At 47.2% G+C, this 12,539-nt stretch overlaps 1 protein-coding gene across 1 annotated transcript in view; it reads right to left on the reverse strand.

The window, feature by feature from the left end:
- Positions 1–641: 641 nt before the first annotated feature.
- The window catches only part of tenm1 (teneurin transmembrane protein 1), a gene marked incomplete at both ends in the record, with an annotated part of 166,392 nt that continues 154,494 nt past the window's right edge, over positions 642–12,539 (reverse strand). Inside the window, 13 exon segments of the mRNA XM_079744544.1 lie at positions 642–983; positions 985–1,058; positions 1,061–1,159; positions 1,162–1,222; positions 1,224–1,295; positions 1,297–1,323; positions 1,325–1,402; positions 2,236–2,378; positions 4,142–4,848; positions 6,050–6,351; positions 7,932–8,143; positions 10,889–11,031; positions 11,933–12,177. Coding sequence (XP_079600670.1) covers positions 642–983; positions 985–1,058; positions 1,061–1,159; positions 1,162–1,222; positions 1,224–1,295; positions 1,297–1,323; positions 1,325–1,402; positions 2,236–2,378; positions 4,142–4,848; positions 6,050–6,351; positions 7,932–8,143; positions 10,889–11,031; positions 11,933–12,177 — 2,505 coding nt within the window.

A 12,539-nucleotide genomic window follows, 5' to 3' on the forward strand; every position in this document is an offset into this window, starting at 1 on the left:
TTCTGCATGGTGTCGGGGTTCACCCTGCTGTCATTACTTCCACAGTCCGGTGAAGTTCGACAGATGAGCGGTACCCCTCTAATGAACCGCGTCGGAAGGGAGCAGGGGGAAAGTGTGTGTTAGTCTGTCGTTCTGTCAGTAGGAGTCTGTCTGTCAGTCGGCCCGTCGCGTCTCTCAGGCAGTCCCAGGCGAGTCTGGATACAAAAAGCGAAGCCACGGCCAAATCACACTGCTTGTGCCACTGTTTAGAAATTGGCAAAACTGGACGATAATAATAAAATACCATCATTTTGTCACAATTAAAGGCATTTGGAAATGATTTTTTCTCTCCCCCCCACCCCCACCCGCAACCCCCATCAACCGCAACCCCACCTCCTTGTGTTTTTTTTCTTCTTCTTCTTCTACTACTTCTAACTCTGTTGTCTTCGTGTTCTGGTTCTTCTTTGATACAGTATAGAAACAGTAGGACAAACTTGGGGTGAAAGTACAAACAGGCAGTCTTTGGTGGGTGGGGGGGGGGGGGGGGGGGGGGGGCTAGGGTATGGGCTCGGGCAGAGGGCTGTAGTGGGGGGGGGGGGGGGGGGCGGAGGGGCGTGGCCAAGTGGGAGGAGGAAGGAGGAGCTACCCGGTGGTTGTCTCTGTTACCTGCCCCCCACCTCGCTGAGTGTCATGAAGTGGATGTTGGAGGGGCAGTCGGACAGCTCCGGCTGCTGCTCCACGGGCAGCGAGTAGTAGCCGTCGTAGCTCGCCACGCGGCCCTCCGACAGCAGCTGCTGCTTCTCCGTCTCGCTCCACGCCCGGCTCCCCGCGTCCCCTTCCTCCGCCCGCTTGCGCTCCGCCCGCCAGGCGGCGTCCACCGCCCGCCGCCAAGCCTCCTCCCGCACGCGGGCCCGCTCCTCCTCCTCGCTGCCGCCGTAGCGCACGCACAGGCACAGGGCGCCCTGCTGCAGCACGATGTCGGCGAAGCGCCGCGTGCGCCCCGCCCACCGTGGCGCTCATCTGGGACACGCTGACGTTGACGCCGCTGTCCAGCACGCGGCCCCCCACGCCCAGGCCGGGCCAAGGTCCTCCTCGATGGGCCGCGACTGCAGGAAGTGGTGGGTGTCGCAGCCGTGCACGCTGAAGCTCAGGCCGCCCAGGTGCACGGCACCGTTGAGATGGCCGCCACGCGCCGGCTGTCCTCGCTGGCCACTCCGATCACCTCGGCGGTGACGCGGCCACCCCGCCGCGGCGAAGCGGATGCTGGGACCCAGCAGGGAGGAGCCGTGTGTGCGAAGGGGGGGCGGGTGAAGGGGCCCGGTGGCAGGTGGAGCCCACGGGGGTCGGACACCAGGGGCAGACGCTCCAGGAGATGAAGCCTCCGCAGCTGGCGCTGGAGCTCACACTGGATCCCCAGGGCCACCTGCTCACAGGACACACACGCTGTACTTATAGATACAGGGTTTATCCACTGGATCCCCAGGGCCACCTGCTCACAGGACACACGCTGTACTTATAGATACAGGGTTTATCCACTGGATCCCCAGGGGCCACCTGCTCACAGGACACACGCTGTACTTATAGATACAGGGTTTATCCACTGGATCCCCAGGGCCACTGCTCACAGGACACACGCTGTACTTATAGATACAGGGTTTATCCACTGGATCCCCAGGGCCACCTGCTCACAGGACACACGCTGTACTTATAGATACAGGGTTTATCCACTGGATCCCCAGGCCACCTGCTCACAGGACACACGCTGTACTCACAGGGTTTATTCACAAAAAGAACCCCGTTCAATATGTTCTGGGTACAATATTGTTAAAGTGCTCAGTAAACTTAGAACTTAGTAAACAAGTAATTATTAACAGTCATCTGCCACTACTACTGCTATACTGTTGTTATTATTATTACTATTATTATTATGTATTATTATTATTATTAATTATATTACTAATTATTTATCATCAGGCATTGAGTAGTGTAAGTGTGTAAAATAAGAAGTAATATATTAAACCACAAATTAATAATTATTGAATAAGTTTACTTAAAAATTTATTACAATTAATAAGTAATATTCTATAAAAATTGTATTATTATATATGGTAATTATTAATTTGTCTACTATTTATAATATTAAAAATAATATATATATAATATATATATTTTTATTTTTTCAATTCTAATAGTTTTCTATATTTGTGTTGGTTATCATATGCAGTACTGATGGAGCATCCTGTGGATCAACGCTACCTTGCTGGAGTCCCAGTCCTGCGTCTTGGTCTGGGTCTTCATGAGCTCGTACGCCTGCTCCATGCTGCCCACCTCCGGCTTGGGGAAGCCCGGGACCACGTTGTGCAGCTGAAAGCCAAACAGCTGCAGCCAGCTTCCAATATCTGGACACACACACACACGCACACACAAACACAAACACACAGATGCACGCGCAGACACACACACACACACACACACAAACGCAGATGCATGCACATACACACACACACACACACACACACACACACACACACAAAGAGAACAGGTAAGACATATTTGACAATACATAAACATATTCAATTAATAAAGCTAGTATAATCAAAGTGTCAACCTTTTTGATGTACTGAACAACTAATAAAGCAAACCATCTTCCAAGCACACATACACACACAGACACACACATGCGTCTGTGTGTGTGTTCCTGGTAGATGGAGATGCACACTCCATCTACCACACACACACACACACACACACACACACACACACACACACACACACACACACACACACACACACACACACACACACACAAAGTGTGTGGGTATCATTTGTGGCGGAGATAATAGAAGGCATTGTTGGGGGTGATGTCAATGTTCTCTCCAGTGGGAATACCGTGCCGGTCTGGAGCAGGTTGTGCCAGAACCCAGGACATGTGAACCGTGGATGCTCCATAAATTAACCGGATGATCAGTAAATGGAACATTCACATGCACATGCACACCCCCCCCCCCCCCCCCCCCCCCCCCCCCACACACACACACACACACACAAACACCCCCCCACACACACACACACACGAAAACACCTCCTACTCATTTTATTGTCTACTTCTTGGTTTCCACGTTGTTTGCCAGGGAAGCAGTGGGTACCGGAACAGAGTACCAAGGGTGGGGGAGTGAGGGGGTGAAAGAGGGCGGGGACATCTGTCTGTGTTAAGAACACAAAAGCTAAGAAAAAAATAAAATAAACCCACACCAAACAAACGAACACAGCAAAACAGGACGATCAGAGAGACAGACTCAGGCTTTGTTATAGAAGCCTTCTCCTCATCTCGTCTCCCCACTGTTGTTAAGCTCTATTCTCCCCTTTCTGGAAAATAAACTAGCAAATCATAATAATTATCATCATTATCATTATTGATATAATAATGAATCCCTCCTCATTTATTCCAACCGTAGAAAAGGCGGCCCAAAGTGCAACACAGCAGCAAAAGGATGTATTTTTTTTATTTTTCTCTCTCTTTCTCAACGGCGGATGTGAGAACGCGCGTCTGTGTGATTGAGTGGGTCTTGCAGCTGTGGGGGGCGGGGGGAGGTGGACGGGGGCTGCTCACGCTCTGTGAGAATCAGGACACTGGAGGATTTGCGGGTGGCAGGTATGATGGTGATGGGGAGGTGTTTGGGTTAGACGTTCCAAATGTACGAGATCAGCTTCCGGTCGTGTAGTGTAGAGTATGAAGGTATTATTGGAGCAAAAAAAAACAACAAAGCACATGTGGCAGTGGAATTTGTAGTCGTAGAAGATAAAAATAGAAAGTCACACGTGTGTATCGGTAAATTTGAAGTTGCGGGGGAAAATGCTGTAGGAGTTGCACAATTTTAGAAACTCAAATATGTTACATATTTGTATATATTTTGTGTGCGTTTCTGCGGGTGTCTGTGTTGTGTGTGTACATTCTTTAGTGTATCTGTGTACATGCCTGCATATCTCTGTGTACATACGTGTGTGTTTGTGTACATGCGTGTGTATGTCTGTGTGCATGCGCGTGTTTATGTGTAAATGTGTATATCCGTGTCCATGCTTGCATCAATGTGCGTGCATGTGTGTGTGTGTGTGTGTGTGTGTGTGTGTGTGTGTGTGTGTGTCGTGCGTGCATCCAGCTCACCAGAGGTAAACTGCGTCACCTCCTCCACCTTCCCCACGGGACAGTTGTTCCTGAAGGTGTACAGGTTGAACGGCCGCGGCTCCTCGCTCAGCTCCGCCCACAGCTCGTGATTTGGCGAGGTCCACCGGCCGGCCAGCGTGTCGTAGTCCCGCCTCCCCAGGTGCACCAACCGGGTGAAGGGATCGTAGAGGCCCCCGTGGAAGCCGATCACCAGCTGGAACTCGGGGTTGGTGTCCTGGTACACCTCTCCGTAGGGCGTGTACAGCACCTCCTTCACCAGGCGCCCCCTGCTGGAGAAGACGGCGCGGGGCGTGCCGGTGCCGTCGCAGGCCACGTAGTACTCCTCGCCGCCGGTGCGCTCCATGGCGATGAGGTGGCCCTGCAGGTCGTAGTACAGCGAGGTGATCTGGCTGCTGCTGTGGTTGAACAGGTGGGTGACGCGGGTGGGCCGCGACAGGTCGGCGTAGAAGAACTGCAGCTGGTGGCCCTGGCTGGTGCGCGTGGCCACGCGCCGGCCCAGCCCGTCGTAGCGGTAGCGCACCGAGCGCTCGGACACGCGGTTCAGCACGCGCGTCAGCAGCCCGTTGGAGTTGTAGTGGAACAGGTCGTTGCCCCGCTGCCGCAGGAAGCCGTCCTCATCCACCGTGTACTGCAGCTCGCCCAGCCGCGTGATGCGGTCCCGCTGGTCGTAGCGCAGAGGGGTCAGTCTGGGGGAGGGGGGAAAGTGGATCCGGTCAGCTTTGAGGGGGGGGGATCCGTGCGTGAAGTGGACTGATGTGTTTGTCGCTGCTGGGGTGTGGTTGGTGTGGAAGGGAGGATCTGCAATCCCGTTCAAGGAGGATTCAGGACCCCTCTGATTAGTGTCGGGGGTATTTAGTGGTGATGACTGGCTTGCTGTATATTATCCCGCTTGTTACATGGCTGCTTACTCAACCGTTTGACATCAGATATAAAAATATAAAAAAGATTCTATTGATTTAGCAATTATTCCATTGCTTCCGCTAATAGAATAGGGTCTGTTGGATCTGACAATTTGGAAAATCATCCGTTGTAACGGTCTGTTATTGATAGCATTGATAGCGGTCTGCTGTGCAGAAATAACAGACCGCTGAGTGCTGGGACGGACCAATTAGAATCGAGTTCTCACCAAAGCCGTGTGATCATTGAAAAAAAACTAAACGGGGGGTTTTAATAACATATTTATATATTTTGAAATTATTATTTTGAATGTGACTGCTTAGAACCTCATGGTGAGGTTTGAAGCCATCCATCTTGTTTCACTGCAGCCCACAAACGACACAAGAACAGGATACACTAGCAAGAAGGGCGACACAAAACCACATCTTACAGGATGAGATGAGAAACAACAGCAACAACAAACAACTCTGGGGGTTCGGGGAGTAGCCAACGAGCAGCAAACACACAAACCACTAGGGCTGAACGATTAATCAAATTCAAACCAACATCAAGATGTAATAGAACGCGATTTGCAAATCACAAAGGCTGCGATAAAAAAATAAATATAATTTTGTTTAGGGGGGATTTTTCATAGTTGTTATGGACTTTGTTACTGACTGGAGATCAGTAAGATTCATATTTCTTTTTCTTTTACAATTCAATGGTTAAATAAAGATGTTACAATATCCATTAATGCATCAATTCATCTCAACACATAAGCCTGGCCTAAAGGAAAGAGCAGTTGTTGACTGCTTCCAATGTTGTGTCGGTCATACTAAAGAATGATTTATTTCCTCTTTATCGAATAGTACAGAACAAAAGGCACTTTAAAAAGAAAAATCGCATATTAAATCGCATTCTCAATATTGATCGAAATAATCTCAATTATATCACTTCCCCAAACCGTTCAGCCCTACAAAGCACCGTGAGCGTGCCGTGAGTACAGCGTACCTGGCGCTGGTGCCATGGCTCAGCAGGTTGATGTTCCCGTTGAGGTCGTAGCTGTAGCGCCACTGTGGCCGCTCGTTGACCGAGGCGCTCTGCAGCTGGCTGTCGGCGTCGTACTCGTAGGCGTAGCGCGTCACGTTGCTGTCCACGCCCACGCGGATGTCGCAGGTGGTGGTGCGGCCGGCCGCGTCGTACTGGATGGTCATCCAGTAGGCGATGGACTTGAGGATCTCGTACTGCACCTCCACCACCTGGCCGTACGAGTTGAACACCTTGGTGTGCTTCATGAGGTGCGTGGTGATCACCTGCGGCCAATCACATGGCGAGATAGGGGTTAGGGGCGGAGCAAGGGGGAACCCTGGGGCATAGGGTTCGAGGGGATAAAGGCGTTGGAAGAAGTACAAAGTGTGGAATTGGATTTGTAGGAGGAAATCGGATTTGACAATATCAGTGTTCGGAAAATGTTTGGTTAAGGCAATATTACATTTTTTCACTTATTTTCAATTAGGGTTGGATTTAAAATAATGCTAAATATGAAATGGTTGGTTGTTGATATGTTGGGAATGATGGCTATTTTAAATCGAATATCAGTAACCAAAAAAACTCTCCTTTTTCACATTCCTATTGAGCGACAGTCAAACAAGAAAGAAATAAGTGTGTTCAAGGTTGTGTTTCATTGTGTAGCCTTATCATCTTCATACACAATAGCCAGCAGAAACAAGTTAGCCTCACCATCCCCCAGGCAGGGTTTTTCAACCTGTAGAGAGCGGATCACTGGTGGTACAAGAGGGTAGGGTGCAGGGTACTGGTACAATTTTACTCCTCAATTAATAATATAATGTATATTTTATATATATACATTATGTGTATGTATTATATTTAAATGTATGCATACATATTTTTTATAAATGTATTATATATATTGTTCAGTTATTATAATATTATTTTTATGCTATATTTCATAATGACAAGAGTAGGTGCTTTATGCATTTAATGATATCTTCTCCATTCTAATGTTTTCCATTGACGTTCTGTGCTACTTTCTGTTTGGGAGCATGTGGTGAGTGTCCCCAAAAGGCCTTGTAGAAGGTTTGAAACCTCTGCAAAGAGGTGTTATTATTTCACAGGTGATTTGCAGAACAACAGCGGCGACACATGGTAATGCATACTGGTTTCTTACGTCGCGTCTGGTTTCTCTGACCTCCATGCTAGCTTTAATGCACACTCTCTCTCTCAGGTTGATTTCCTGATGTGCTGCATGTCCTTTGCACGGCCCATACAGCGTCGCTCGTCTGGACTGAAATACGCACCTTACGTAGGTCCATTGATCCCTGTTTTGAGGAGCGTTTTTGATTTCAGCCTCTGCTGTGCATCATGTGATTTCCCTCCACTCAACGCTATACATTACACCGGGGGCCCATCTCTCCATCGCCAACCAATCATCAAATCCAAAACACAGCATCTACCGAAGATCCATTTCCCTCTGATACTTCAAAAATCAAACGGAATGAAAAATACATCAAACAAAATAACGCTGGAAAAAAAAGGCTATGCGAGTGTTTACCAACCTCATGCACACGACCCTACTTGGGCTCACCTCCTGAAATGCATTGTGGGAGCATGGGATATTGCTGGCTTATAAGCTCCAGATCGTTTTCAGTATATTTTATATCCACACATTTTTTAAAGGGTAAAAGGTCCCTCATGCACATCTTCTCTCTCCCTTAATGATTCAAAGCGAGGGATACACCAAGCGCAACTTCTTTACTCAGTGTTTTTAAGGCCAAAAGCCGGCAAGAAGAGCACCATGGCTCACTCCCTCCTCGATGCTACTTCCGCCTTTTCTTCGCTTTGTTGACCCCAGAGGCGCCTTTTCCCTCCGCACCTGGTTGAGGTCGTAGAAGATGACGCTGAACTTCCCGAACTGCTCCACCCTGCCGGAGACGTCCACGTAGCGGTACAGGTCTATTGGCAGCGGGTTCTCGTTGATCACCGCCTGCATGCTGGTGACCCGGAAGTTGTTATAGCTGTAGTCGAAGCGGGCGTTCACCAGACCCTCCTCGCTGAAGCGGAAGATCTGGCGGGTCGTCAGCGGACCTGCGGGTCGACCGGGGAGGTCAAGGAGGAAGGAGACACGTCACTGGGTGCATGGACGTTGAGGGGCCCCTGGAGGCCCCGGAGGAAGGAGACGGGTGACTGGGTGAACCCCCCACCTGCCCCCCAGAATCGCACTTCTATGTAAGCCGCTTTGGATAATAATAAAAGCGTCTGTTGGTAAAATGGTAAATATTGGTGAATTTAATGGTCGATTTGGATTCTATAAATCCACAAACATAAAAACATACACACACACACACACACACATACAAAAAATGGTCAACCTCAAGTGGCCTGTAAAGTACAACTTCTGTTCAACTCAAGCGCTCATTCAACGTCGTTGGCGGGCGCGGGCACACGCTAAGGCGCGCGCGGCCGCCCGCTATTCCCCCCCACACCGTTATCGTTACGCCATTTCCCAGCGTTGACCTTTTAATACGAAGAAGGGGATAAGGACATCTTAAGACAATAGCCGTGATGGAGGCAATGTGCTCCTTAACGTCTTCACATCAACTTTAACAACACCATTCATCACCCCTGATGCTAGCTACTTCCGCGCGTCTCCCTCCGTCTGGAGATAGGCTTCTGCTAATGAAAGACCATTAAGGTGCTATTTGGGATGACTCGCAACGCAGTTAAAATGACGGACTGTCTCTGTGCCGGGGCATGTGAAGAGCTGCATCAGCATTGCATACGCTCTTTATACAATTCCTTTTATTATTATTTTTAACTGTTGATTTTAAACTTGCGCTAATAGCGGAAATGAGACGATCACAGAGTGTAAGGTATAGGCTATTAGACTGTGGCAGCTAGGGAAGTTATATACTGTCTCCATCTCTATTTTCTCCGCACCTCTTCCCCCTGGCTGTTTATGTCTCTCTCTCTCTCCCTCTCTCAACCCCCTCCCTCTCACTCGTTGCCCTAACTTCTTTCTATTTCTGTGTGTGTGTGTGTCCCCCTCTCTCAACAAAAGGGACAATTACCACTATCTGAGCTCGCTGCAGTGCCGTTTGTTCTTCTGAAATGAGATCAGTTAAATGAAGGTGAGTCCTTTCAGACTCATGGCAGAGTGATAACAAGCACAAATAAACACACACCCGCATGCACACACACACACACCCAAACACACATACATACACAGACTAATGCTCCTACACACAAACACACACATGGATTCAAGCATGCAAACACACACTAGTACGCACAAATGTGCACACACACACACACACACACACAAACACACAACCACAGATATTGACTAACAGAGGGACACATGCACTGACTCACTACTGATACACATGCACACGCTGACACACTGAAAGACAGACACACACAACACACACACACACACACACACACACACACACACGCACACACACATACACACACACACACACACACACACACACACACACACACACACACACAAAATCATCCAATTCAGATTTTTTGTCTGGGCCTGGCAGATTAGCAACACCTGACCTTGAGCCACCAATCAAGATAGTCTGGTGATGGTGTGACCACATAGTGAAGATCATAGTGGTGGGATGGACTCCAGACAGACTCGAATTACAGTATCTGCCAAGGCTGCAAAGTCAATCACTTACAGAACAAGTTATGTGAGTTGTTCTAATTGTGTTTCTAATTAATTTTCCATTTGTGGCACTGAAACAATATTTTCGTGTAATTGGTTTTTGATTGACCGCCCGGGGGAAAAAAGGGTTATTATGAATCGATCATCTACGCACACACATAGGCATATGCAAACATGTGCATTTGCAATAATTAAAAGTCACAGGGGAAAAATAAAAAGAAAGCAAAAAAAAAACAGACCTCACGCCAGCTAACACACACACACACACACATTCAGCAGGGGTGATGGAATTTTGTTCATGCAAACAACAGTTGTGATCATGTTTAGTCACACATACAGCAAGTGTGATTCTGAGGCCTCAGTTTGAGACGTAAAGAACAAGAAGCACCAGGGCTCAGTGGTGCATTGTGGTTGACCACGACGCCTTCCGGCCTTCGGATGAGTTTTTTCAGTGTCTCAAATAAACCAACGGTTATCTACAACAATGACAAAATCAGTTTCGCTCAGACACAAGTGTTCTGAGGACCAGATTGCAAAATGAGTGGTCATGTCACGTTTTGCTAGATCCAGCTAATGGTAGGCTCCATTTACTGAAACTTGAAATAACTAATGTGTCACTATGTATTTGTGTGTGTGTGTGTGTGTGTTTGTGTGTGTATGTGAGTGAGAGTCTGTGTGTGTGATTGAGAGTACTGGATAGTGTGTGTGATGTATGTCCTTTTGTTTGTGTGTGTGTCTTTGTGTGTGTGTGTGTGTCTTTGTGTGTGTGTGTGTGAGTGTGTGTGTGTGTGTGTGTGTCTTTGTGTGTGTGTGTGTGTGTCTTTGTGTGTGTGTGTGTGTGTGTGACTGTGTGTGTGTGTGTGTGTGTGTCTTTGTGTGTGTGCGTGTGTGAGTGTGTGTGTGAGTGTGTGAGTGTGTGTGTGTGTGTGTGTGTGTGAGTGTGTGTGTGTGTGTGTGTGTTCAACATTAAGAATGTTTGCATTTGCGCATGCGTGTGTATCAGTATGTGTGCATGCATCTGCATGTGCCTCTGTGTGTCAATTTGCTTAGCAAAATATATGATAAGAACAATAATAAAACATAAAAAAAAATACAATCAAGTATTATGTGTGTGTGTGTGTGTGTGTGTGTGTGTGTGTGTGTGCGTCTACCTGTCTGTCTATAGCGGATGGAGCTGATGAAGCCGTTATGGGTGAGGTGGATGGTCTTGACAGTGCCCAGGGCCTCGTCATATGTGAAGGTCACCAGCGTGGAGTCGTACACCACCTCGGACAGCCGGGCAGACGGCGTGTACCTAGAGAGAGAGAGAGAGAGAGAGAGAGAGAGAGAGAGAGAGTCAAGAGCCTTGTTTCAATGCCCTGCTCGGCTAATCAATAGATAATAAAAACAACCAACTGATATTTTTTTGGTAAAATAGGCCTGTTTTCCTTTCCCCAGACCTACTCAAGGCTATTTTTAAAGCGAAAAATTGCGTTAGATGAATCTCTCAGAAACTGCAAGGCTATTAAGCAACATTGAAGCGAATGATCGAAATGACTATATTTACATTTAGTCATTTAGCAGGCGTACTTATCTAAAGAGAATTACAATGGAGGAGGAACATCCTCAAATCATAATATTAATACTTGAGTAACTACAAAAACTCTTAAGTGCTGCCAAAAACAACTGGTTGGAGTTCATCAAATTGAATCATTACAATGCTCTTGTGCAGTGCATTGACTGAAAATAAATAAAGATTTATATATTGTGCAGAATCAGTTCATTGATCTGAATTAGTACATTAGGTAGGACCTATGCATTGAACAGGATGAATACTTTGATCACAATCAGTATTTTGATCATGTTTAATAGATTGATCCGGACCAGTCCATTGTTCCAAATCAGTATATTGATCAGGATATATGCATTGATCAAGAAAAGAAGCCGATGTTTAGAACAAACGATACATTCAGAATCAGTATATTGATCGCATTCGGCACATTGATCTGGATCAGTATGTTGATCCAGATCAGTATATTGATCACAGTCGGTACATTGATCAAGATCAGTATGTTGATCCAGTTCATTAAATTGATCGCAGTCGGTACATTGATCAGGATCCGTTAATAGATCAGAATCAGTATATTGATCCCAGTCGGTACATTGATCAGGATCAGTCGGGTAGTATCTAGTACACACTGAGGGTGAAGACCCACCTGTAGACCACACTCCGCCCCGTGCCCAGGTACTGGGTCTTCAGCAGCCGCCCGTTCAGGCTGTAGTCCTGCAGGAAGTGGGCCTGGCTGTCGGGTGGCGTGTACATGTTGCGATAGTAGCCCACCGACAGGAAGGACTGCAGGGTGTGCCGCACCATGCTCGGCATCGTCACGGCGACCAGGCGGTCGGTGTGGTCGTACTCAAACACGTAGCGTCGCTGGCTATGCAGCAGTAGCATGGTCGACTGCGGAAGCACACAAGACAAATACATATATATACATATATTACTTTTGCCCATTTTATACCCTTTTGTTTACAGAAGAGTGTTGACTTATTTTAGTTGATCAAACAAAATGGTTTGAGAAAGTAAAATGGTCAGAGAAAAAATAAAAAGCAAGTGGCCCAAATCTTTTAAAAGACAGTTATTTATAATAGATGAGGTATAGTATTAGAGTATAAATTATACATATGGTCTTATCACATTTTTGATGGCTTTCTGCTGTACCCTGCTCTGAGTTTGGTTTGATCCCAAAGTCTAAAAATATTTTTAGATGAATATTTAATTTGAAGAAGAGTTCATTTTTAAGAGGGTATTATAGCTCTGGT

Source organism: Pollachius pollachius, assembly GCF_949987615.1.
Source record: "Pollachius pollachius genome assembly, chromosome: 10".
In the NCBI taxonomy this organism is placed as follows: domain Eukaryota; kingdom Metazoa; phylum Chordata; class Actinopteri; order Gadiformes; family Gadidae; genus Pollachius; species Pollachius pollachius.